General features: G+C 42.4%; 1 protein-coding gene across 1 annotated transcript in view; it reads right to left on the reverse strand.

Moving 5' to 3' along the window:
* Positions 1-27,081, reverse strand: part of LOC145402639 (glyoxalase domain-containing protein 4) — a 90,143-nt gene that overhangs the window by 49,861 nt on the left and 13,201 nt on the right. Inside the window, exons 3-5 of the mRNA XM_080274630.1 lie at positions 25,318-25,424; positions 9,986-10,144; positions 1,663-1,818 (exon numbers count right to left, since the gene is read on the reverse strand). Coding sequence (XP_080130756.1) covers positions 1,663-1,818; positions 9,986-10,144; positions 25,318-25,424 — 422 coding nt within the window. The remainder of the gene's footprint in view (positions 1-1,662; positions 1,819-9,985; positions 10,145-25,317; positions 25,425-27,081) is intronic.

Here is a 27,081-nt window from a genome sequence, read left to right on the forward strand (position 1 = left end):
AGGGTAGGAAAGGAGGTCCAGATGATGATGATGATAATGATGATGACAAATGCCTCATATAACTTTCTGACTACATTAACAACAATGGCATAAATTATATACAGGGTACTGGTACTTTAATATAAATTGCAGAGGACAACACAGAATACTGTATAAGCTAGTATAACGGCCTCCATAAAACAAACTGATGGGGAGCGTATCAAATAATTTAAGACTGCAGCTCCTTACAAGACAGGTAATATTAACTGATGGTAGTAAGTTCACTGTCCTAGATATTCTATGAATTAAATGATGTAGCTACTTACTTTATCATAAAATTATTTGCACATCACTGCATATACTGACCTTGTTCACCTAAGAGCAGCCCTCCATGCAACACAATCTTTGGCATCATTTCTATTCCCTTTACACTAAGGTCATTTGTAAGACCTACACCCCAGTTTTCTGAGGTCTATCTCTTGGTGCTGTACCCTCCACATTCACACTCTGTTCTTTTCATCTACTGTAATTTTCATTCTCCTATCTTTCCACATGCCCAAACCACCTAAACTCCCCCCCCCCCCAAACATGAAATTGCCCAATCCTTCTATTCCTAGCAAATCTTTTAGCTGCCCATTTGCAATTCTGTCATTCAGAAAAGCACAACACATCCACCTAATCAACTTCATCTCTGTGTGATCAAATCTATGCTTGTCATCCTCCTTTACTGCCCAGCTTCACAAACATAAAGCCTTACAATTTTCACACATACAGCATACAATCTTCCCTTTGTATGAAGGAAAATTCCCCTCTGTCAGAAGGGGTATAAATCAGTTTCCATAATATCTTCCACCCACTCCTAGCCTTGGCAAGGGTTCGCTTCTTTTCACCACAGATCACATCACCCGAAAAACAAAATTCCCCAAAGCACTTCAAAGATACATCTGAATCTACCCTGGTATGCCTAGCCCACTCTCTTTATTCATCCCTAACACCCTGTGCAAAACAAGAATGTACACTGTACACAGTCAAAAGCAATTCACTGAAAATCATACTCAACTGTCCCATTCATCAATAAACTTAAGTTTAAAATATTATGAATAGAGTATTGTAATATAAATGACAGCATGACAGTACCCAGGAAATCCTTTGTTGCTCTTCATACTTCTTGCATTAAGAGAGATTAAAGAGCCACTCAATTTCCCAACTACACATAAAAAAATAAAATAAAATAAAACAATACGATAAAGATGAAGGCAAAGACGAAGACGATACCGACAATGAGTCTGATGACAACATCAATGATAATTATGAACATTCATTGCCTTTGTTTATAAAGGCTCCACCGTGTTTGCATATGTCAGCCTTAGTCACCTAATAGTGGTTCTCAATGCTGTTTGATCTCTAGCAGCCTCTTTACTCAGTCCCTTATCCTTGAGTCCACACTCTATGACCTAATAGCAGGCACTTTTTTTATCTCCCTCTTTCAACCCTAACCTCCTTGTTCACACCTCTCACCCCCTGCACCCATTTGTCATCTTCCGTCCTCTCAACATTTCCAAACCATCTCAGTCTACCGGTTCTCATCACACCACTAACAGCTACATTCAAGTTCCATACTACTTCTCAGTTTTTCTTTCACTATCTTAACCCCACCAGGCCTGTTCTTCAAGATGCACTTACCAATAGCTTTCATGACAAGCTTGGCCTGTGACTCAGCAAAACCAAAGGTGGCTGAGTCCTCAGTCTGGGAGCATAGGGTGAGTCCAGCCATGTCCCTCCAATACTGAATAGATCGCTGCAAGTCACTGCTGGCCAATACCACTTGTTTTACTGGGTCTGCAAAAGAAGAGAAAATCATCATCACTGCTGACCAATAAATCATTACTGTGCTATTTTACTGGATCTGAAAATGAATACAGAATCATCATCATCACCATCATCATCATCATCATCACCACCACCCTCTAACCTCATCTCTACCAACTCACCTGCCAAATGTAAACATACATACAGCTACATACCAAGCTGATTTCACCCCAACATCAAGATGGATGGTGACATAAGTACTGTATCACTATATCAACATTCTTCATATGTTAACTAATTTTACATCAATTTCATCATCAGATGTACCTGTGTCAAATCCTTTATTTGGAAAATAATGTCTTCATCACTGTATGATGGGGCACTGGACACCAGTTTCATTCTGTTTCATTTCATTTATAAAGGCTCCAACATGCTTGCATGTGTCAGCCTTGGTCACTTAATGGCAACTCTCCATGATACTCAATCTCAGGCAGCCTCCCTTTTCAGTCCCTTATCCCTGTGATCACACTGTATGACCTCATTCCAGGTCTTTTTGCAACTGCCTCTCACAACCCTGCCCCCCAGTGTTCACATTTCTCACTTTCCATATCCAATTGTCATCCTCTATCCTCTCCACATGCCTAAACCATCTCAATCTACCCCTCCTCATCACAACACCAATACACTCCAGTCTCATCCTTCCTCTCACTACATAGCCACCTAATCATTGTCATTTCTGTACGTTTGAGCCTACAAATATCCTCTTCTTTTAATGTCCAGGTCTCACTACCATTAAGCATTACTGTACACTCCTACACATGTTGGGTGCCATTATGTACAAATTCATCTTAGAAAACATTTGCACTGGCACAGAAGATAAAATACAGCTGACAGAATGAAGGTTTGCTTTGTTGGATAAAATTATGAAGGTTTGCTTTGTTGGATAAAATTACTACTCTTTCAACTCATATGTATTTACTGTATTATACGCAAAACACCTGAGTGGCGGCAGTCGAGTGAGGAATAAATTGGCAGCCCACAGCCGTATTCACAACTGTGAGCAAGGGAGTCATGATAATTCTCCTCTGCAACACTTCTTTCCAAATCATCAGTTCACCAATAAATGCTAAAGATCAAAACGAACTTACAATATGCATTTTGCACTACTGCTAGACCCTGCAATCATGTGTGTTATGTCTATGGAGTGTGCTTAAGAAAAGGTTATGTTTCTAATGAATTTGTTAGTGTGACCATGGATACAAGTGGTATTGTATATAACACAACGATATAGCCTATGTATAACAGTATATATCAGATGTCCGGGAAAAATAAGCAATCAGGAGGGTAAATTCCCCATGCTTCTCAGTTAACTGGGATTGTACTTACTGTATTACTAAACTGTATACATACTGTACTGTATTTTATGCTTAATTTTCATCTCTTACTTGAGGGAAATTTTTTAGGATACAGGGTCGAGAGAGTAACACATTATCTGGCTCAACACCAAATGATGAGACACTGGGGAGGGTATTATGCAATATCTGGTGTAGGGGTTGGCTGAATATGCCAGATAACAGAGAGTTCACTGTACAGGCATACCCCGACATCCGAAGCATTACTAACCGATGAGTCGCTAGACAGAACACAAAAGAAATTGGAGGACATTCCCAAATATGAACGGCCATCGATTCGCTAGTCCGAACACTCCACCACTGTCACGAGTCGGCTAGTGACATTGGCTTTTGTGAGAAACTGCGAACTCAAGTGGAATCCCAGTTTATCGTTCAGTTAACCGCTCATTCCAACGGAAGCTTTGTCAAAGCAATTTTTCATTGTCATACATGATCGTCTTTGTGTGAGACATTAGCGCTTTCGCTGAGCGATTTGTTTTGGGCGCGTTTCGCTCACTCGACCGTTAAAAAATGCGGCCTATCGCTCCCATTTCTTTCTCACGAGTTTACTCAGTCCAGTGTTTGCTCTGACGGAGAGAGGTTCTGTGCTCCAGAAGTGTGAGAGGAGAGGTCGCTAGCACCCAGACTCCACTGACTACAGTTCTCCAGTGCTCCCACCCTTAGTTCTCCAGCTTTGGGTGATACACAGCATTCATTGACCAGTATTTCTTTTCGTTTTCCTAGTCTTAAGAGTTTCATTAAGGTGTTTTTTTCCTAGGCGTAAGAATTTAGCTCGAGTGAGTGAGTGAGTGCGATCTCATTAATTTGATTTTGAATTGTAACGTTAAATTTATTTTGTAATCAATAAAGTTAACAGTTCTTTTTCTTCAGCTTAATGTAATGTAAACTCTTGTTTCATTTCTCCACAATTAAGCTTATTTTCCATATAGCTCCTAGCTTGCATAAACGTTTGCCTTTCATAACTGCTACTTAGGCCAGTTTTGTGTATTAAGCTTAAAATCCGTTGTGCCACCTAGGAGTTAAGCATCAGCAAGAACCTGATATTATTATTAGTATTAGTTATTTATTGTCTGGGGGGAAGTAACTTTCTCCAGAGGCTAACAGTACTAGTAATCAGCATTTGTGAGTAATTAGTCTCTGCTGTGTACTGTTGAGAAAGTTTATAAATTCTCGTTCTGAGAAAATCGGCGAAGTAAGCCAGCGTAAAGAATCATTGCTTGATGTAGCAAGACAATGTCCCTGCTCTGCAATATTATTGAATACTGAACATTATTATCATTTAAAAAATAATATTAGCATTTATATGAAAAACCCCGTGACAATTGGCGACCTCGCCAGGATATTAACTCCTAGCTCTAAAGCTATTCACGAGATAATGCTCACTCGTTCATATTTAGGTATTTATCATTAAAGTTTATAGGCACAAGTAAACTGGTGTTTACCACTGATTTAGCAGTTGAATTTTGCTTTATTAATCAACAGAGTACTTAACTCTAGTTTATTCTTGGTAACGCCAGACGATTTTATTCGCTCCTGGGTAGCCGCCGTACCCATTGCGTTAATTATTGAGTCTTCCCAGTCATTTGCATTTTTGCTTTATTCTTTTCCAGTTAACTAGATAAGACTGGTCACCACTAGCTTGTGTCTGTACTCTTTACTTGTGTTTATTAGCATTCGTTTGCGAAGTAGCAGTCAGTACTGAGTCGCTAGTTATTTAAATTGAGCTAGCATCATGGCAGCCAGTGCTTATGTACAGGAAGCCAAAGATATGGGCCTCACAGACCCAGAGAAAATCCAGAGTTACATTCTCTCACGGTTTAATTACGAGCAAGAACGTGAGAAAGATGCTCGTGAAGGGCGTAGAATCCAACGCGAACACAAACGAGAACAGCGCAAATACGAGCGAGAACAGTGTGAGGAATGCGAAAAGGAGCAGAAACAGCGCAAACTCGACTTAGAACACGTGCGGGAACAACATGAATATGAACGTGCAAAACGTGAGGCACGAGAAAAACATGAGTTTGAGGTTTTGAAGCTCAAGCGAGATTCCTTGGCTTCAGGTACATCTCCTGCAGCCAACCCAAGCTCCACTAGCGCTCTTCCTACACATGTCCTGGCGACCCCACGCATCAAGCTTCCTTCATACAAGGAAGGCGAGCGAATCGAGCCATACATAGCTCGTTTTGAGGGCATGGCAGACATGTATCAACTGGATGAGGCAGCTAAGCGGCTCCAATTTCTTAGTTTATTTGAGGGTCCTGCCCTCGATATTCTCCACAGAATTCGTGGACACAATCTCACATATGAGATGATGAAAGCTGCACTCATTAAGGCGTATGGTCTCACAGTAGACGACGCCAAAGTTCAGTTCATGCGAGCTTGTCTCCAAGACAAGGAGACAGCTGTCCAGTTCCTCGACCGTCTCACTGCTTACTTAAATGAGTGGATGGAGAAAGATGAAACTCCTTCCACGCGTGAGGGGATAATTGACCTTATGCTGCGTACACAGCTAGATAGGTCGTGGCCTGCTGAGCTTATAGCACAGCTTAAGATCTGCCAGGTGAAAGATGCCAGCCAAATGGCAGAAAAGGCTGACGCATTCTTTACTGCATACGGGTTATCAAACTCGTAAGCAAAACACCTGGAACAGCAGAAAAGATACTGCCAAATCTGGGAAACTGTCTCAGACTGAACCCCAGCAACAAGGCCATTCTCAGAATAATGGCCAAGGTCCAAAACTGCAGTGGAAGGACCAGGGGCAAAACACTCAGAAACCTGAGTGGAAGAGGTACAACAAGTACCCTAACCAGCAGCAGTATCAGCCACGTAACCGTCGGGACAAACATTTTCACCACCAGCTCAAAAGAGGCAGGAAGTGAACGCAGCCTTCATTCCTCAGCAGCAGCACGGTGGTCACGTCCCTACCAGTATGGGTACTTCCCCACAGTTCACTAGTCCCACAGTGACAGTGAACCCCCCTCCACAGATGGCCAATGTTCCATCTTCCCAATATAATTCTCAAGGCACAATGTTTGCCGCATCAATTCAGCAGCCTCATGAGTGGCTAGCTGCTTCCTCCACAGGCCCTCCCACAGGTGACAGTACCTTCCTTGTTCAGCCAGGGTTTGTGGGAGGCATTCCTGTGAAGGTCCTGAGAGATAATGGATCCTCAGGTTGCTCTGTCAAGCAGAGTCTAGTTCGGCCTGAGCAGTACACAGGTCGACAGATCCATGCAAACCTTATTGATGGATCAGTGAGATTGTTCCCTGAGGCATGTATCCAGGTGGCATCTCCATTTTATACTGGTACGACACTTGCAGTTGTCATGCCAGAACCCTTATTTGACCTCATAGTAGGCAACATTTATGGTGTCAAGGATAGGTGCACCGAACATGACGCTACTCAGACTTCGGCTGCTGCGGTAACACGAGCCATGGCTGAGGCTCCAGATTGTGTCACCCCAGTGATCACTGAATCGCCACAAGATTTGATGTGTAGTCAACTTGTTGTACAAGAACAACATTCTGACCCGACACTTGCTGCCGTGCGGAACAAACAAAAGGGTCGAGTGATCAAGTATTCACGGGGAGGTCGAGCCAAGTTCCTTCGCAAACAAGGATGGCTCTACCGTGAGTCACAAACACCTGAGGGCGAAGTTCGACTGCAGTTTGTCGTTCCCGCCAAGTACCGCCAAGCAGTGTTAGAATGGGGTCATTGTTCAGTCTCAGGAGGTCACATGGGCAAAAGGAAGACCCAGGGCCGTATCCGAGCTGACTTTTTCTGGCCAGGGATGGGACGAGACATAGATAGTTTTGTCCGTTCCTGTAGTGTGTGTCAAAGTAACACCAATAATCAGGGACATGTCCTTCCTGTGCCATTCGTAAACACTCCTGTAATCTCTGAGTCAGTTGAGAGACAGGGTAGGGGTGAAGTGGGTGCAGACCTGACGTCTCGCCCATTGGCCCCACAGGACACATCATGTCCAGGGCCTGTACATACATATTATGTACCGTAAGTTAAGGGGGAAGTTCGAGAGAGAACTCCGCAGAGGCGACTCGAGGCTATGGAAGACCCGAGTTTGCAAGGATTCTCAGCTCCCCGATACTAATATAAGTACTGTAGGTTAAGGGGGAAGTTCGAGAGAGAACTCCGCAGATGCGACTCGAGGCTATGGAAGACCCAAGTTTGCACAAGGATTCTCAGCTCCCCGATACTAATATAAGTACTGTAGGTTAAGGGGGAAGTTAGAGAGAGAACTCCGCAGAGGCGACTTGAGGCTATGGAAGACCCGAGTTTGCACAAGGATTCTCAGCTCCCCGGTAGGTTAAGGCAAAGGTTGAGGACCCGTGTGGAGTTCGAGGCTATGGAAGACCCGAGTTTGCACAAGGATTCTCAACTTCCCGACACTAATCGTGTGCTATAATTAATGGCGACCTCGAATGTACTGACTGCTAGGCAGAGAGAGTAACTGTAATGTAATAAGAATTTTGTCTCATTGACACTTTCGATGCTCCACCTTAATTGGTTTTGCAGGTACAGCAATGGGTGTAGCAGTTTTGCTGTGCGGGCCAGCTGATTGTCTGCTGCACGCTGCCGCCTCTTCTCCTCTGCCTTCGTCATCGCCATATTATTATTTACTCTGTCAATTTACACGTAGGTACAGTTACACTACAACTGTCACACCTACACCGTGTATTACATACACCACGCTACACAACAATTAGTTGTCAGTGTAAATGTAGCGACTTTTCGCTTAGTTTGACCTGAGTACAGGATTTTCACCGTCGTCACGGAGTTTTTCCCTCAAGCTTGCTTCTATTAACGTAAATACGAGGTTTTTTCGCTCACTGGCGACTGCGACTTTCTCCTGTAGCAGGATAGCACACACACCACAGTGTGAATCATGTGTGACTGAGCTAGGATTTATATGTATGTATATTGAAATCTTTTTTCTGAAGGAAAAAAGATTTGATTTCGATGGGGCGTAATGGCACGAGTCGGCTAGTGACATTGGCTTTTGTGGGAAACTGCGAACTCAAGTGGAATCCCAGTTTATCGTTCAGTTAACCGCTCATTCCGACGGAAGCTTTGTCAAAGCAATTTTTCATTGTCATACGTGATCGTCTTTGTGTGAGACATTAGCGCTTCCGCTGAGCGATTTGTTTTGGGCGCGTTTCGCTCACTCGACCGTTAAAAAATGCGGCCTATCGCTCCCATTTCTTTCTCACGAGTTTACTCAGTCCAGTGTTTGCTCTGACGGAGAGAGGTTCTGTGCTCCAGAAGTGTGAGAGGAGAGGTCGCTAGCACCCAGACTCCACTGACTACAGTTCTCCAGTGCTCCCACCCTTAGTTCTCCAGCTTTGGGTGATACACAGCATTCATTGACCAGTATTTCTTTTCGTTTTCCTAGTCTTAAGAGTTTAATTAAGGTGTTTTTTCCTAGGCGTAAGAATTTAGCTCGAGTGAGTGAGTGAGTGCGATCTCATTAATTTGATTTTGAATTGTAACGTTAAATTTATTTTGTAATCAATAAATTTAACAGTTCTTTTTCTTCAGCTTAATGTAATGTAAACTCTTGTTTCATTTCTCCACAATTAAGCTTATTTTCCATATAGCTCCTAGCTTGCATAAACGTTTGCCTTTCATAACTGGTACTTAGGCCAGTCTTGTGTATTAAGCTTAAAATCCGTTGTGCCACCTAGGAGTTAAGCATCAGCAAGAACCTGATATTATTAGTAGTATTAGTTATTTATTGACGGGTAAAGAACTTTCTCCAGAGGCTAACAGTACTAGTAATCAGCATTTGTGAGTAATTAGTCTCTGCTGTGTACTGTTGAGAAAGTTTATAAATTCTCATTCTGAGAAAATCGGCGAAGTAAGCCAGCGTAAAGAATCATTGCTTGATGTAGCAAGACAATCATTGTCCCTGCTCTGCAATATTATTGAATATTGAACATTATTATCATTTAAAAAATAATATTAGCATTTATATGAAAAACCCCGTGACAACCACTCCCTAGGTTTGAACTGAGCGCATCTGAACGCGGATGTGGCGGCTCTCCCTATCCTCCCTCCATCCCCTCTCTTCTCCCCCTGTCCCTCCTTCATCCCCCACCACGCTCAGCATTGCCAGGCGTGTCTCCCTCCCCGTCCCCTTGCCCTCTCCCATCCCCAGTTGTTTCCCTCCCTGTCCCTCCACCCACCCACACCACTGCTTGTCTCCTGAGTGTGTGTGTGTGTGTGTGTGTGTGTGTGTATGTGTGTGTGTATGTGTGTGTGTGTGTGTGTGTGTGTGTGTGTGTGTGTGTGTGTATTAAAGCTGTACTGACCAGGCTTCTGAGATTGACTCTCAGCAGAATAAAATCAATAGTTGTCAACTGGAATAAATAATTACCCTCGGTAGAGGTTTGCCAACAATGAGAGGGTTAGTGAGGGCTGTATCTAACACCTTCGGTTGGAAAATGCCAAATAAAAATCATCTGGATATAGCAAAAATTAAATTAACCAAAAAATCCCTGAGCTGAATGCATTATTAAGGTCTTTGCACTCTCATCAAATACATGACTCTTTGATTAACAGGATTTCTCTTGACCACAGAAAATTGTCTGGTGTTAACCCTAACTGATTCCTAGGTGTACCAATGGAGAGAAGTGACAGGATGGCTTTCAAAGCCCTGGACTTCTAGGATTTTTGAAGGCAGAGCAAACTTTTCTGGTAAGAACCTGAAAGAAATACCTATCAGTACTAGTAATCACACCAACAGCAATAAAAAGGTTAAGTTATACCTTTGTCTTTTGGCTGAGGATTGTTAGCAATGTAGAATTTGTATCCACCCGGTGCCTCTAACACACTGTACTCCCCATCCTGGGTAAGAGGCCAACCAGATGCCTTTGCACGATCAATGGCCTCACTGGAATCGATGTACAAGCCAAGGAAATCATTGCCTGTTGCAAGGAAGAGGGATCAGAACAGATTATTTTGATTTGTGTAATCATCGTCATCGTTATCATCCCAATCCTGACACCCTTGCATAACCTACAGCCTCACTAGAGTCAATAGGGTAAAACAGGGTAATTTTGCCATGGACGATGGCTTTTGCTAAATACAAACCACCACATACAGAATACTGACATTTTTATTGCTTTATCTATACATTCAACCCTTTTACTAAGACACCTATAATCATTTTCAGAAGAAAATTTTTTTTGGCCCACAACACATTTTTTTTCTTTTTAAAGTGTCTCACGGTGAATTTACCCCAACCGACAGGGTAACTTTGCCACGACCGATTTGTTGTTATTATTGTAACAATATTTATTTTCATTATTGTCATAATACCACACCGCATATCATACACAATTAATAATAATTAGGCTTAGGCAGGCTACCATACAATAGGGCCTATGTCATGAATTGGGCAAACTTTACGTCGATGGCATCCATCATTGTTTCACTGATTGTTTCACGGCTGGCAAGTTGGTCGGGGGACTCCCATGGTGCGAATGCATGGCAGGGTACTGTTTTGTTGTGTGTGTGTGTGTGTGTGTGTGTGTGTGTGTGTGTGTGTGTGTGTGAACAATGCAAACTGTTCTGAACCATTTCTAACCTGAAACATGTAAAAAATGAGTAGATTTCCCCCCCCCCCCAGTTTTTAATGATGCAATAAATGCTGAAAATTTTCGGTAAACAGTTTCATTTCTCCAATACCATTTTTTAGCACAATGGATCAAAACTTCTGGTCAGCATTCCTCTGAAATCTAAGCCCAATGGAAGCCAAATCCACGCAATAGTTTGGGAGCTATGGGCCTTTGAATGGAATTGTTGGAGTCACAGTGAAATTACCCCGTTTTACCCTATATATTTCCAGGAAGACAATGCCTACTGGGAGGGAGAGGGATTGAAATAAATTGTCTTTACTTATTCCAATATCATCATCATTATTAAAATCATCGACAACCTTACACTAAAAGCATCATTACTGTAGTCAATATACAGGCCATGGAGGTTACTGACTTCTTGGACAAAGACAATCAGAATAAATATACTTGCTTTGTGTTTTCAATATCATTACAGCATTATCATTATCATCATCCCAACTTTGACACTTTCACACAATCAGCTGCCTGACTCAAGTCAATATGTACAGTAGACCAAGAATATTGTCAGCTGCTGGGAGAAAGTGGTATTACAACAGATAAGGATAAACTTCATAAGGGGCTATACCACTATGCCTGTCTCTAATTTAGACCTCCGAGCCTGCAGTGGGTTATTCATCCACTATCTTGGGATATCCACTATCCTGCAATATCAGGTCATTGTATCATTCATGTTCCCACAGTTACCTCCCATATGTGCTACCCTAAGTAGGCTACTCATTTCAACTACCAACCTACAAATGGTGGATGGACACCTGAGTTAAGTGGCACTAGCCACCCACATCAGAATATGAATGCCAGTGCTAATGGGCTGGCAGCTTCATAGCTGACAATGCAAACCACTCAGTCAGCCAGTGCAGCAGTGGGTAATACCAGCAAAGCAGACAAGATATAATGAATATAACAAGACATAATATAAGGTACTGAGAACAACAACGGTGAACTACAAATACACTCAATCCTCGTAAATCACAGCAATTTGGGTCTGGACCACTGCCGTGATTTACGAATTCCGTGATTTATGAATAATAACTCTTATGTGAAAAATTAATTTGGGTCTCAACTTTGGCCAACCCGCCCCCACAGCACCCTACCTACACCTATCTAGGCACCATCAAACACAAGCATACAAATTTAGGAATATTCAGTGCATGTATTAAATAAAAATTGGCCAGGTTAAGGGATCTCACCTTAATCCTATGACGAAATTGCTTAAGTGAATGGAGTGGGGTGGTGTTGGGAAGAACTTAGAACCTCTCAGCACTTGTTCTTCCCAAACTCTTTCACCAGCTTTGAAAACTTCTCTCCCTTCTCAACACGACGAATGAGCTCCAAACGTTGACTGTACAACAACTGCGGCAGATTCTTGACGCCATACTGCTTAAAGCACTTCATCGGGGGGTTGGGAGGGGCCATGGCAGGTAGGAGGTGGGGGGAAGTTGCACAAAAAAAGGCAGGTGACTCGTATTCCACGGCAACAGTCTGTAGTGTGTGGACTGGTGGGACATGAACAACAACAACATAGCGGCATTAGTAGGCACATATGCCCCCAGGGACGCGCAGTGATTGGTTGTTGGGTTGTGATTTTCAATTTGAATGCCGCGGTTTACAGTTCTCCTCGGAAAAGGCCCACTTGAGTGCCTAGGTCCGCGATTTTCGTGACTTAACAGTGATTTAAGGTTGCCGGCAGACTGACAGCCACCTAGCCGTGATTTACAAATCTGTGATTTATGAACACGCGATTAATGAGGATTGAGTGTACTCATATTTTAAGAAAGCGAGGTTTGAAGTCTGTGCATTTCAGGCCCAAAAGGTTTGGACTATTTAAATTAATGTATACAGTATTCTCAGTTAACTAAAGGTAAAGGCACACTACCTGAACCATTCCTTGCCACAAAACAGAGCAGAAGTCATACAAAACAGTGATACAAAAACTTCATTTTTACTTAGGTGTCTTAAACCATCATATAAGACATGACTTTGATAATTTCTTGTGACATAGTTAAGACAGTTTTCTGTAGACCTATCTCATGACACAGAGAAGACAATGCTCTAAAGGGCTATAGTGTCTCTTATAATCCTGTTACCATATGAGCTGGGGTCTATCAGAAGTAGGACACTCCTATTACACAGTAAAACGTGAAAGACATTGTTGAAATACCCCATTTCATTAATAGAGTTCCATCGAATTCGAGATGCCAGGCAAATATAAGAACTGCACTGCTAAGGTTTACCTTACTCCTCTTATAGTACAGTAACCTCTCAACTAACGTGAGTTTAACCCCTAGGCGTCGGTCCACATCATATGAAGTGTTGGTAGAGGCCTATGGTCCACGTCATATGAAGTTTTAATTTTTAGCGGGCATGTTTGAACTTTGTAGCGCACCATATGGGATCAGAGTATTGTCCTGGCATGGCTGGTGCGTGGGGTCACACTGGCTGGTGGGGGAGTGGGCAGGGGTGGGAGGGCAGCCCAGCAGGGAGGAGGGCTGTGGCGGAGGGTGGTAGAGGCTGGTAGGAGGCCGGCATAGGGAGAGTGTGGCCTTGGAACCAGCTGAAACTGGTTCGCGGTAAGGGTGGTGGTCGGGAGGGGTGGGGTAGGGTGAGGTGGTGGGGAGGGCTACTTGGGGGTCATGAGGGGTGTGGGGGAGAATGTATGGGTGCTTGAGTACACTTGTACTGACCATAGCCAGCCTTTAGGGAGTATCACATTGTCAAGAATTACTAAAAACAGTGAAATAATGTGTAAATAGTGTGTAAATAGTTGTGCATACCTAAACAGACATAAGTTTGTTAGAAAATAAGTATCATGGAAAACATAAAAGAAGCCAATCTTTATTAGTTACTTTCTTCTGTTTTTTTGCTATTTTAGTTGTAACACTGTTCATAAGGAATTATGAATTAATGAGAGAAACAAAAACATGCTTAACAGTTATTTTGGCACGAGAGAATCATCCCTCCACCACTACCGCCAATACACCACCACGACCATGAACACGCTCAGCCCAGCCGCCACGCACCTGCTCCTTCACACCACACCACCACCTCCAAATCACCAACAGAAAGTATGCACTTTTTATGTGTTTTTTGTCACTTGTCATTGATTTGTAAAGAAAAAATATATATATATTGAGGAATATCGATATTCCTGAAAATAACCTGGTTCTGGGACATGGATAGGTCTACCCATACCCGGTGCCTAGGGTATAAACAGCGCGTTTTCGTTTTAACACGAGCAAATATTTCAAGAGATATGTTTAACTAACAAGGGTTTCTTGACTTAACGCGACTTTACATATACGTGATGTTTTCAAATTAGCCACGCGCGCCTTGGACAGTCCTGAACTGATAGGCTGTCTCTGGGATGGATTAATTTATTCAGTTGTAGGGAAGAGTAAAGTGATGGTCTTTGAGACAGGTGACGTCAGTGAATGTACAGCGAGGTTGGATGGTGAGGAATTGGAAAATGTGAGTACGTTTAAGTACTTGGGTAGTGTGATGAGCAAGGATGGAGGTTTGGAAGGTGAAGTGCTTGAAAGGGTGCAGCAGGGAAGAAAGGTTGCTGGTTCTTTGAAAGCAGTGATAAGAAACAGGGAAGTGAGCATGGAAGTGAAAAAGTTCCTACATGACAGTACAGTGGAAGCTCGATTATCCAGGCTCGGATTATCCAGCTTTCGGTACATCCGGACCGTGACCGAATGGTTCAGTGGTACAGTAGTACATAGAATTATCTGTACGATAGCTCCGGTTTAAACAGGAAGCATCCAGATGCTTGGGAGAGGCATGGGTAAACCAGTAAGATTCTACTCACCCTGTCCCCACCCACATCTGCTCACAACTCGATCAGAAGGGTGGTAGTGTGGAGTTTGGTGAGGCAACTGATACACCTGACCTAGCCTAACCTTGCTTAACTACTTAATAATTTAACCAAACCTGAGCTACAGTGTGGAAATTGGGAAACTAAATCCACTTTTGTGTACAATGAGTTTCTTCCATTATGCCCGAAACAATCGTAGGTACGGCTTAAAGAACGTGATAATAAAAGAGAAAATCTTTCACCAAGAAAAGGTAATTTACTACCCTCAAAATAGAAAAACACAGAAAACAAACTGGAGGAATATGAAGTGAATTGAAGTCTTTGGGCTGTATGCTTAGACGAAAAGTAACGGGTTTCCCAATTTTAGGGAACGAAATGGAACAAGAATGTCTGCTAATCAGAAAAAAGAAAAAAATTACTCGTGTTTTCGTAAGGTAGCATTCAGTTCTGCATTCTTCGTTAGATATCACGCTTCCCAACACATTTCGGACCAACAGAGCATAGTTATTTCTTCCTCTTACATTTACTGTTCATTCCTTTGTTCGTCCTTAAGTGTACTTTATGTGTGAAAGAGAGTATTGATACAAACAATAATGCATTCCATTAACCCCATCATAGCTGCCAGCCTCGAACAATGCTGTACTGTACTGGTGTCAGGGATGTTGGGTTAGGGAGAGCTATAAAAAACTGCGAACAATTATGGGAAGGGAACGAAGGTCACTGGTACGTTTACACGACCCTCCTCTACCATCTCAAACAGTCAGGCGGCCTGCCACTTCATCTCAGATGTTTTCGCCGATATGTTTAAATGCTAATGTAACATGCACCCTAATTATGAGCAAGTTTCTTCCATTACGCCAGAAACAATCGTAGGTAAGGCTTAAGGAACGTTATGATAATAATAGAAGAAATCTCAGCGAAAGGTAATTTACCACCCACAAAATAGGCAGAAAAATACAGAAAACAAACTAGAGCAATATGAATTGAATTGATAAGGTTATTAGGCTGTATGCTTGGACGAAAATTTATGAGTTTCACAATTATAGGGGACGAAATAGAACAAAAATGTTTACTAATAAAAAATACTTTCATCTCACGTGTTCTCGTAAGGTAGCATTCAGTTCCACAGTCTGTGTTCGATGTCGCTTCCCAACACATTTTGGACCGACAGAGAATACAGTTATTTCTGTACAGTTAAGTGTACATCTATTGCACATTCTTTTGTTCGTTCGTGTATGTGTGAAAGAGAGAGTATTGATACAAACAATAATGTATTCCATTAACCCTTTCATGGCTGCCAGACTTGAACAATGCTTTACTGTACTGGTGTCAGGGATGTTGGGTTAGGGAGAGCCATAAAAACTGCGAACAATTATGGGAAGGGAACAGAGGTCACTGGTGTTTAAACGACCCTACTCTACCATCCCAAACAGCCAGGCGGTCCTTTCATCCCAGATGTTTTCGCTGATATGTTTAAATGCTGAAGTAACATGCACTCTAATTTTGTTTAAATGCTAATGTAACATGACCCCTAATTTCATGAATCATAGCAAATCACAAGATGGGTTTAGGGAGGAGGGCAAAAAGCCAGGTGTACCAGACGAGTCTTTTCACATCTACAAGAAAAAGAAACTGACTTTATAAATTTGAAACAATGGTTCCAAGGTCTACCACGGGAGCACAAAAATTTCTGAACTCACAAACATTGAGGGGGGTAAACATACACTTTGCTGTAAGCAGTAAAAGCACCTTACCAAATCAGTTCATCCTGATAGTCTGTTACATTTTTCTGATCATTTCTGGGTTGGTAAATAAACATTTCTTGTTAAATCTGTTTCCCCTCTGTTTTTAGCTGTTCTGGTGTGATGACTCATTGATTCGTTAACGTAATGGCAGAAGACACTGTTTTGATCTAAGTGTTTAAACCTGGCCTAACCTAGCTTAACTGCACCTAATAATGTAACCTAACCTAATCCTCAGTTGGGAAATGGGAAATGAAGTCCACATTTGAGTACGATGAGTTTCGTCCATTGTGCTGGAAACAATCGTAGGTACAGCTTTAGAACGTGACAATAATAACAGGGAGGAAATCTTTCAGTAAGGAAACGTAATTTACCAAACTGAATATAGTCTGAAAAATACTGAAACAACCTGGAGTAATATACATTGAACTGGAAAGGTCCTTCTGGTACTTAAAGTGTACATTTACCGGTAAATAAATCAGTCTAACAGTACAGTACTTGTGTTGTTTCCGCCGGATTAATCGTGCTTTCGGATTAATCGGGCACCCCTTAACACCATATAGCCCGGATAATCGGGCTATCTCTGTATTGTGATACCAACTCTAACGCATGGAAGTGAAGCTTGGACGTTGTTGGAAAGACACAAGTCAAGAGTGAGAGCAGTGGAGATGAGTTATTTAAGAGGAGCCTGTGGAGTCACACGGAGAGACAGGCTGACAAATGAGGATATAAAGGAGCATTGTGGTGTGGATGTGAATGTGATAGGAAGCGTTATGAGGAACACACTGAGGTGGTTTGGCCATGTGGAGAGGATGGAGGGTGAAAGACTGACGAAGACAGTGTATGTGAGTGAGATGGAGGGGGGAAGAGGGAGGGGGAGGCCGAGGATGGGATGGAGGGATGGGGTGGAGAGGTATATGAGAGACGGGGGTGTGAGTTGGGAGCAGGGCAGTGAAATGGTGGGGGACAGGGCGACGTGGAGGCGTTTTGTTTGTGGCCACCCCAAACGGGATTGAGGCGTCTGGCAATAGATAGATAGATAGATAGAAAAAAATATATATATACAGTATATATATATATATATATATATATATACTGTATCTGTTTCATTATGGTACATAAGTCTTTACACATCAGGACAGCAGAGCGAGGAGGGGGAGCAGCGGGAGGTGGGGGAGGGATGGAGGTGAAGGAGCTGGGTGGGAAGGGACAGCAGCAGATGACAAGTGATGCGTAGATGAAGTGATGCTGTGTGTTGTTATCGTTTGTGACCTACTTACCGTAATGAATATGTTGCTTTTACTGTATTGTTTCTATGACCTACTAATGCATTAATAATGTTGAGGAGCTTTCACAATGCTGTGAAAGAAGCAAAACTGAAAGAAAATCCACGTAAAAAACGAAAACAGTACTGTATGTATTTGGAGAGAAGTAAACAACGCTTCGGCCCAATTAGGGCTCAAATGTTGTTTACTTCTCCCCAAATATACTATCTATCTATCTATTGCCAGACGCCTCAATCCCGTTTGGGGTGGCCACAAACAAATCGCCTCCTTTATATCCTCATTCGTCAGCCTGTCTCTCCATGTGACTCCACAGGCTCCTCTTAAATAACTCATTTCCACTGCTCTCACTCTTGACTTGTGTCCTTCCAACAACGTCCAAGCTTCACTTCCGTACGTTAGAGTTGGTATCACAATACTGTCATGTAGTAACTTTTTCACTTCCATGCTCACTTCCCTGTTTCTTATCACTGCTTTCAAAGAACCAGCAACCTTTCTTCCCTGCTGTACCCTTTCAAGCACTTCACCCTCCCAACCTCCATCCTTACTCATCACACTACCCAAGTACTTAAACGTACTCACATTTTCCAATTCCTCACCATCCAACCTCGTTGTACATTCACTAACTTCACCTCTCTCAAAGACCATCACTTTACTCTCCCCTGCATTCACCTTTAGATTCCGTTTCTTACACACTCTCTCAAACTCATTCACCAAGCCTTGCAGCTCCCCTTCGTCTTCACTCAACAACACAGTATCATCTGCAAACAACAGTACAGGGAGTTTCCAAACATTATCCTCTCTCACCAGGGCCACTCCAACATCCACTATCCTACCTTGTACCTCCTTTATTACCCCATCCATGTACAGATTGAACAACCATGGAGACATGACACATCCCTGTTTCAAACCAACTTCCAAAGAGAAAAATTCACTTAGTTCACCATCCACATGCACTGCAGCCTTCGCACCATCGTACATACTCTTCACAGCATTCAACAACTTCCCATCTACTCCATATATTCTTAACACTTTCCACAATCCTTGTCTATCCACCCTGTCATATGCTTTCTCCAAATCCATGAAAGCCGCATACAACTTCTTTCCCTTCTCTAGAAACTTTTCCACTAAAGATCTAAGAATGAATATCTGATCTACACAACTTCTTCCCTTCCTAAAGCCTCCCTGTTCTTCTCCAACTAATTTCTCTGTTCTTTCTCTAACTCTGTCTATAAGTATCCTACCATACACTTTTCCTATTATACTAAGAAGACAAATGCCCCTATGATTACCACACACTTCTTTTTCCCCTTTTCCTTTGTACAAGGGAATAATTATACCTGACTTCCAATCCTCCGGGACTCTACCTTCCTCACAGGCCAATCTGCACATCTTCCACATCCATTCTACTACTATCTCTCCCCCATGCTTCAGCATTTCACCACACACTCCATCAATTCCTGGGGCTTTCCCTGATTTAACTTTCTTCATTGCTTCCACAACTTCTATCCTACTGATTTCTTCCTGTCTTCTCACCACCCTCCTTCTCCCAGCCATTCCCCAGCCACTTATACTCGCATTACTTCCATCCTCTACGTTCAACAATTCCTTCAAGTGTTCTCTCCATCTGTTCACTTTTTCTCCCTTCTCCGCTAGTAATCTACCATTTTTATCTTTCACTCCCCTGCTAACTTCACTTCCACCCTGTCTTACTCTTTTCACTTCTCTCCAGAACATTTTCTTACAGTCCCTCCACTTTACACTCAAATTCCTTCCAAATTCCTCATCCACTCTCTTCTTACTCTCTCTTACTAGTCTTTTCACCTCTCTCTTTCTTTCCACATATAACTCTCTCTTCCGCCTCTCAACTTCTTCCACGCCCCTATTTCTCATCCATTCATTGTATGCTTTCTTCTTTTGTGCCACAGCCTGTTTCACCTCTTCAGTCCACCACGCTGTTCCTTGCACCCCCCTCCGTCTTCTCTTCCTTCCACACACCACATCACATGCTGCACATATTTCTTCTGTAAATATCTTACACACATCCTCCACGTCTCCCATCTGCTCCAATTCATATTTGCCCAATCGTTCCTCCACTTCTCTCTTATACTCTGCCTTTTTCACATCCTCTTGTAACCTTTCCACTCTCCTTGCAACTACTCCTTCCTCTCGTCTTTCCCTTCTTCTATTCCTCCATCTTACTTGCATTCTAATTCTGGCCACCACCAAGTAGTGGTCAGAAAGTCCACTCCCCCAACCTCTATACACTCTTGCATCCTTTACACATCTTCGCATCCTTTCATCCACACACACATAATCAATCATTGCCTTCCTTTCACTCAGTTCACCACCCACCCTTCTCATCACTCGCCATGTATACCTGTGGATCATTTTATGCCTGAAGAGGGTATTGGCTATCACCAACCCCCTCCCAGCACAAATGTCCACTAACGCACTCCCATTCTCATCTATCTCAGCAGGCACACCCCACTCACCAACTATTCCATCCACCTTCACATTCCCAACTTTACCATTCATATCACCAATCAAAAACACTCTCTCATTCCTTCCAAACTTTTCCATGCACACTTCCACATTTGTCCAGAACTCTTCTCTCACTCTTCTAGCACGATCTTGCGTTGGCGCATACACACACACAATCGCCCACATTTGTATTCCAACTTTCAACTTTACCCACACAATCCTTGACCCAACTGATCCATACTGTCTTATGCTCTTCTTCCATCTTTTACTCACAACTATACATACTCCTTCCTTTGCCCTCTCATTCTCACCTACTCCTGCACATATACCCCATCCATACTCCCATTCTCTCACACTTTCTCCTCTCCATTTTGTTTCAGTTATTCCACATACATCCACTTTCGCACCCTCAAGCACCTGAACAATCTCTCTCTCTTTCACCTCATCATTCGCTCCTCTTACATTCCATGTACTCATTACCAAGTCCTTTGTCCGGTCCTGGGTCGTCATTGTTTGGTCAGTCCTTGTCCGAGGCTTCTTGTTTGTTTTTTTAGTTGGTTGTTTTCCGGGGAGGGGCACTAACCCTCCGGGTGAGGAAAGTGAGAAGTGTTAATACTGGGGGTAGGGTTACGAGGGGTAGACTGAGAAAGACATGGGACGAGGTCATTAAGTGTGACCTCAGGGTTAAGGGACTGAACAGGGAGGCTGCAATGGATCGTGCAGCATGGAAAGCCGCCATTAGGTGACCAAGGCCGACACATGCAAGCATGTTGGAGCCTTTAAAAACGAAACGAAGTGGATGATAAACTGGGGCATGGAAGAAGTTGATAGACGGAAAAGAGAGAGTTATGTGTAGAGAGGAAGAGAGAGGTGAAAAGATTAGTAAGAGAGAGTAAGAGGAGAGTGGATGAGGAATTTGGAAGGAATTTGAGTGTAAAGTGGAGGGAATGTAAGAAAATGTTCCGGAAAGAGGTAAAGAGAGTTTGACAGGGTGCCAGAGAAGTTAGTTAGGGAGCGAAAGATAAAAATGGTAGATTACTATAGTAGGACTCGCGCACGTTTGCGGCTGTGGTGTGGCCCGCACCTGTGTACAGTGTTGCCACGTTTTCTATACCGTTATCTCTCTCTCTCTCTCTCTCTCTCTCTCTCTCTCTCCTGGCGGGAAATGTGAGCCACCCTGAGTACTTTTGATTCTTTTATAAGTTATTTATAATTGTGCTTTCATCTGTTAATTTGGTTTTGTTATACAGTATTTAGTAGTAGATGGAGTGTCAAAGTTACTGTCTGCTGAGAGGTTTGTTACGTTACTGATTCATACACCCCGACGTAGTGGGGTGTGGGTGTAGGTGTGGGTGGGAGTGTGGATGTGGGTTTGTTGGGGTGGTGGTCCAGGGGGGAGGGGAAGTGTGAAGGGGGATTTGACCTGAGACACCCAGGAGGGATTAAGAAGGGAGGGAAGGGGAAGGGGGGGCTGGATTCACCTACCACGTGGTCAGTATTAGAAGAGAGAGAGAGAGAGAGAGAGAGAGAGAAATTACGTGTATAGATATATGTGCATCAATAGGAACAATGTATATCAGTGTGTGCAGTATGTACAAAGGAACAAATGAATACAAAGAAGGCAGTGACAGACCTCTCTCTCTCTCTCTCTCTCTCTCTCTCTCTCTCCTGGTGGGAAATGTGAGCCACCCTGAGTACTTTTGATTCTTTTATAAGTTATTTATAAGTGTGCTTTCATTTGTTAATTTGGTTTTGTTATATTTAGTGATGCCGACAATGCATTCAATGCATGCCCCTCTCCTGCCTCTCTCTCTCTCTCTCTCTCTCTCTCTCTCTCTGTAGGGAAGCTATCTGTCAGTGCTGCCACTCACAAGAATTATATGAATTATTTCTTTTACTTTGGATATTGGCATATTTCTTCTTTTTTCAGGCTCATTCTATTATATCCATAACTGTAATATTATTACCCACCCTAAAACTACGCTAAAAAACATTAAAAGTGACTGCTATTTCTTTTAGCCACACTGTACAATATGTATGCCATGTTTCTGTGTTACTGTATAAATATTTTATGCATAATAAGATTACTGTTGATTCATCCATCAAAATACACAAGTGTAAGTTTTATTCATCTGAATTTATCGAATTTGTGATGCCTTGTACATAAATAGCTTCCGTTTCACATCGCAAGTTGGGGAAACGTGGCACCATTGTACACAGGTGCAGGCCACACCACACGCGCAAACGGGCATAAGGCCGACTATAGTGGCGAACTGTGGTAGGCAGGAGCGCTCACCATCCACTCACTCGATGTAGTGCTGCTCTCGGGTGTCTGCCCTTTCCACTCCTCCATCCATCTTTCCCTTCATTCTCTTCTGTCTTTCCCTCATTCTTTCCTCATCCATCTGCCTACGGGTGACTTTACACTCCCTCTTCTGTCCTTCCTTCATTCTTTCCTCTTCCTTCTGCCTGTGGGTGACTCTACACTGAGTGCCAACCCAAATGGTTTCCTGTACACCAAGAAACCATTTACTACGCTGGGTGGTAACTATATAACCATGAATTGGCACCTGGTGGTTTAGTGGGTAATTGCAGTGCTCCAACTGGATTGGGCCAGTGAAGGATATCCAAGGGGTGGTTGGGGTTTGTTGCCCATGTAATGCCACTCAGCGATGAGTAAGGCTGATCTCTCTCATCCTAAATGTCAGGCTCCTACGCTCCTCATGGGGCTACGTAGAATTGGATGCTGATGATGATGATGATGATGACTAGTGGAAAAGGGAGAAAAGTGAGCCGATAGAGCGAACACTTTAAGGAATTCTTGAACATTGAGAATGAAAGTAATGCGAGTGTAAGTGGCTGGGGAATGGCTGGGAAACAGAGGAATGTGAGAAGAGAGGAAGAAATCACTAGGATGGAAGTTGTGGAAGCAATGAAGGAAGTTAAAATGGGGAAAGCCCCAGGAATTGATGGAGTGTGTGATGAAATGCTGAAGCATGTGGGAGAGAGTAGAATTATTGTGGACAATGTGCAGACTGGCCTAGGTGGAAGGTAGACCCCTGGAGGATTGGAAGTCAGGTATAATTATTCCCCAGCACAAAGGAAAAGGGGAAAAAGAAGTATTCATAGGGGCATTCATCTTCTTCATGTAACACGAAAAGTACCGTATATGGTAGGATACTTATGGATAGAGTTAGGGAAATAACAGAGGAATTAATTGGAGAAGAACAGGGAGGTTTTGGGAAGGGAAGAGGTTGTGTAGAACATATATTCATTCCTGGATCTTTAGTGGAAAAGTTTTTAGAGAAGAGAAAGAAGTAGTATCCAGTCTTCATGGATTTGGAAAAAGCATATGACAGGGTGGATAGACAAGGATTGTGGAAAGTCTTAAGAATATATGGAGTAGATGAGAAATTGTTGAAGGCCATGAAGAGTATGTATGAGGGTGCTATGGCTGCAGTGTGTGCGGATAGTGAACTGAGTGGATTTTTCTATTTGAAGGTTGGCTTGAAACAGGAATGTGTCATTTCTCCATGGCTATTCAATCCGTATATGGATGGGGTTATAAAAGAGATGCAAGGTAAGGCAGTGGATAATGAAGTGGCCCTAGTGAGAGAGGGCAGTGTTTGGAAACTCCCTGTACTGATGTTTGCAGATAATACTGTATTGTTAAGTGAAGACAAAGGGGAGCTGCAAGGCTTAGTGGATGAGTTTGGGAGAGTGTAAGAAACGGATTCTAAAGGCGAACGTAGGGAAGAGTAAAGTTATGGTCTTCAAGAGAAGTGAAATCAGTGAAAATACAGTCAGGTTGGATGAGGAGGAAATAGAAAATGTGAGTGCATTTAAGTACTTGGGCAGTGTGATGAGTAAGGATGGAAGGTTAAAGGGTGAAGTGCTTGAAAGGGTACAACAAGGAAGAAAGGCTGCTGGTTCCTTGAAAGCAGTGATAAGAAACAGGGAAGTGAGCAAGGAAGTGAAAAAGTTACTACATGACAGTATTGTGATACCAATTCTAACATATGGAAGTGAAGCTTGGACCATGTTGGAGGGACAGAAGTCAAGAGTGAGAGTAGCGGAAATGAGTTATTTGAGAGAAGCATGTGCAGCCACATGGAGAGACAAAATGACAAATGAGGAAGTGAAGGAGCATTGCGGTGTGGATGTGATAGGAAGCGTTAGGAGAAACACACTGAGGTAGTTTGGCCATATGGAGAGGATGGAGAGTGAGAGACTGATGAGGGGAGTATATGAGAGTGAGGTGGAGAGGGGAAGTGGGAGGGAGAGGCCAAGGATGGGATGGAGGGATGAAGAGGAGAGGTATATGAGAGAGGGGGTGTGAGCTAGGAGCAGGGTAGAGAAATGGCGGGGGGAAAGGCGACATGGAGGCAATTTGTTTGTGGCCACCCCTTATGGGATTGAGGCATCTGGCATTAATAGACAGATAGATAGATAATTTAATTATCCTAATTTTTTCATCAATTACAGGAAAGAAAGACATTATCATCAACATCCAAATATATTCTTTCCACTTAAAGATGGGATGAGCAGGATCCAGAAACAAGGAGAGAGAAAGCAAAGAAAGAGGGGAACTATCAACAGCATGCCTAGGGCACACTATCATTGACACATCGAGCAAGTCTCCAGAATTCTGACTCAACTTTAAAGGCCTAACTCTCCTATTTTAATCAGAACACCGTCAGTATCACCCTAGCCTATTTCCCTGCCAAAGGAGAGATTGAGATGAGAATCCAAACAACAAGGAAAGCGAACCATAACTGAGGGAAAACATGGAAAGCGAAGCACAACTGAGGAAAAACCATCAAGAACATGCTCAAGGAGAGGACACACAATCATTCACTATGATCCTTTACACCCATCCATCCATCATCCAGTCTTATACTGTCCCCTCAAAACTGTAAGGGCCTAGGGCTGGGTCCAAAAATTTTCATACACTGTTTGAGACAAAGGTAGGGTTGCCTGATGGCAGACAACATGGCAACATGGAAGAAATTTGCCATTAGTCACCCTTTCTGGGGGTAAGGCATCTGGCTAAATACTGAAAGAGGACTCTTTGGTTAGCTTACTGATCCGACAGTTAATGTACGCCATCATGAACATGATATCAGAAGTACAAACCCAGGGCATACTGAGAGATTCCATAGTTGTATGTCAGTTCACAAACAAAGTGGTTGTCTTCAGGGCCATACCCAATCATTGTCTTGCTCCACTTGCCATCATAGGGCCTGAAAATAAAAAGGTCATTAACTCACTAAATACAATGACATTCATTTAAGTCTGATCTTCCTACTGCCATAATATTTTATTCAGCTTTTGAAAAACTGAGAGAGACAGGGGTTAGACTGAGCTTTCATTAGTCTCCTCCAGCCGAAAGAACAGTTTTCTTTTTTTTTCTCTCTTTTCTTCTTCTTCTTTTTTTTTTTTTTTTTTTGCTACCATCAGATGCATCTTTATTCATTTAAGGAAAAGTCTCTCTTACCTTGAAGGAGTTAATGAAGTCTACATCTGACCTCTCCAGTTCAAAAAGATATCTTCTAAGTTGAACATCATCATCCTGAGATAATAAACATATAAATAAAAGTAAAACTTAAAGCCCCTGGTCAAAGGAATTAGGTAACTCTTAAAGCCCACGAACATACCTATGCTAAATGAGATCATCGCATGGTACCACTAGCAAAATAAATAATTAAAAGACTATGCACACAAAATGGCTTAGAAGCCATTTCATCCATTTCATTAGCTTTGAGATTTTAAAAAATGACTGCTAACAAATTAATTAGAGACCACTACATTCCTTTCATTAGCTTTGTATTATTAATGTACAGTACCAGTTATCTTAACTGATTATGATTCTTCCTGTCTGGTCTTCAGCAACAGCATTTCCCAGTGTGCTGAGGTTTGTACTGAATGGTAATTAATGTATCTCTGAAGCAAAAGAAAAACTGTCAGATAAAATACTTAATTAATTTACAGTTGTCAGCTGATATCCATAACTTCTTCTTGCTCTACTGACAGCTAAATGTAATATAACTGGAGGAATGATTTAACTACAAACCAAGGATTCACTCCTGCCTCATAACTATGGCTTACTGCCGGAGTCAGGGAATAGGGATAAATTACCCTAATGAGGTAAATCTAAAAATTGGGGGGGTAATGTCAACATTATGAGAGGTAATGCAAGGAGTATACTGCTTATTTTTCACATAAATGATGTAAGTTTTAGTGAACAATATGTAAAAACCATGTACGGTATCATGATAATTGTTGCGTAGCCACTGCACCACTGACAGATGTGTACACAGATGTGGCTAAATTTGTTTGTTTGTTTCTTTGAAATCTGAGGGTAATTTCATTTTACTCAAATAAATTTGGGGGTAATAACCTAAAAAGTTTCCCGGCCTTTGGTTTACGGAATCTCATGCAACCACAACATAGTACTCAAGTTGTGAAAGTGGCCTAGTCCCCTCACATGAAAACCAACTACCAGTACCGAGAGCATGGTGAAAAAGAACTGTCACACTGAGAGTTAAACATTCATTGTACTGACATCAACCCCTCCAGCCTATGTACTGTACTGTATGTCATATTTAAATTACAATATTCTTGCTACCTCCTGATGAATGTATTCAGCTTAGGATAAAAGTTATGAAATAGAGAGAATAAGCTCTTCATTACCAGTGATCTCCCTTATTTTAAAATCATCTGAAAGAAGAATAAAATCAATATTATATCATCACGCTATTTATGAGGCCAAGCTCCTCGTTCACAGAAGAACAACAAATAGAAGTGGTTAGCTTAACCCTTTAACTGCGAGGTGTCACTTTCGTGACGCTTGGGAGCAAGGGATCATACCACGGGACGTCACTTTTGCGATTCTGTGTT

Source organism: Coenobita brevimanus, chromosome 58 (genome assembly GCF_032717465.1).
Source record: "Coenobita brevimanus isolate Jiangsu-jjx chromosome 58, ASM3271746v2, whole genome shotgun sequence".
NCBI classification, from domain to species: domain Eukaryota; kingdom Metazoa; phylum Arthropoda; class Malacostraca; order Decapoda; family Coenobitidae; genus Coenobita; species Coenobita brevimanus.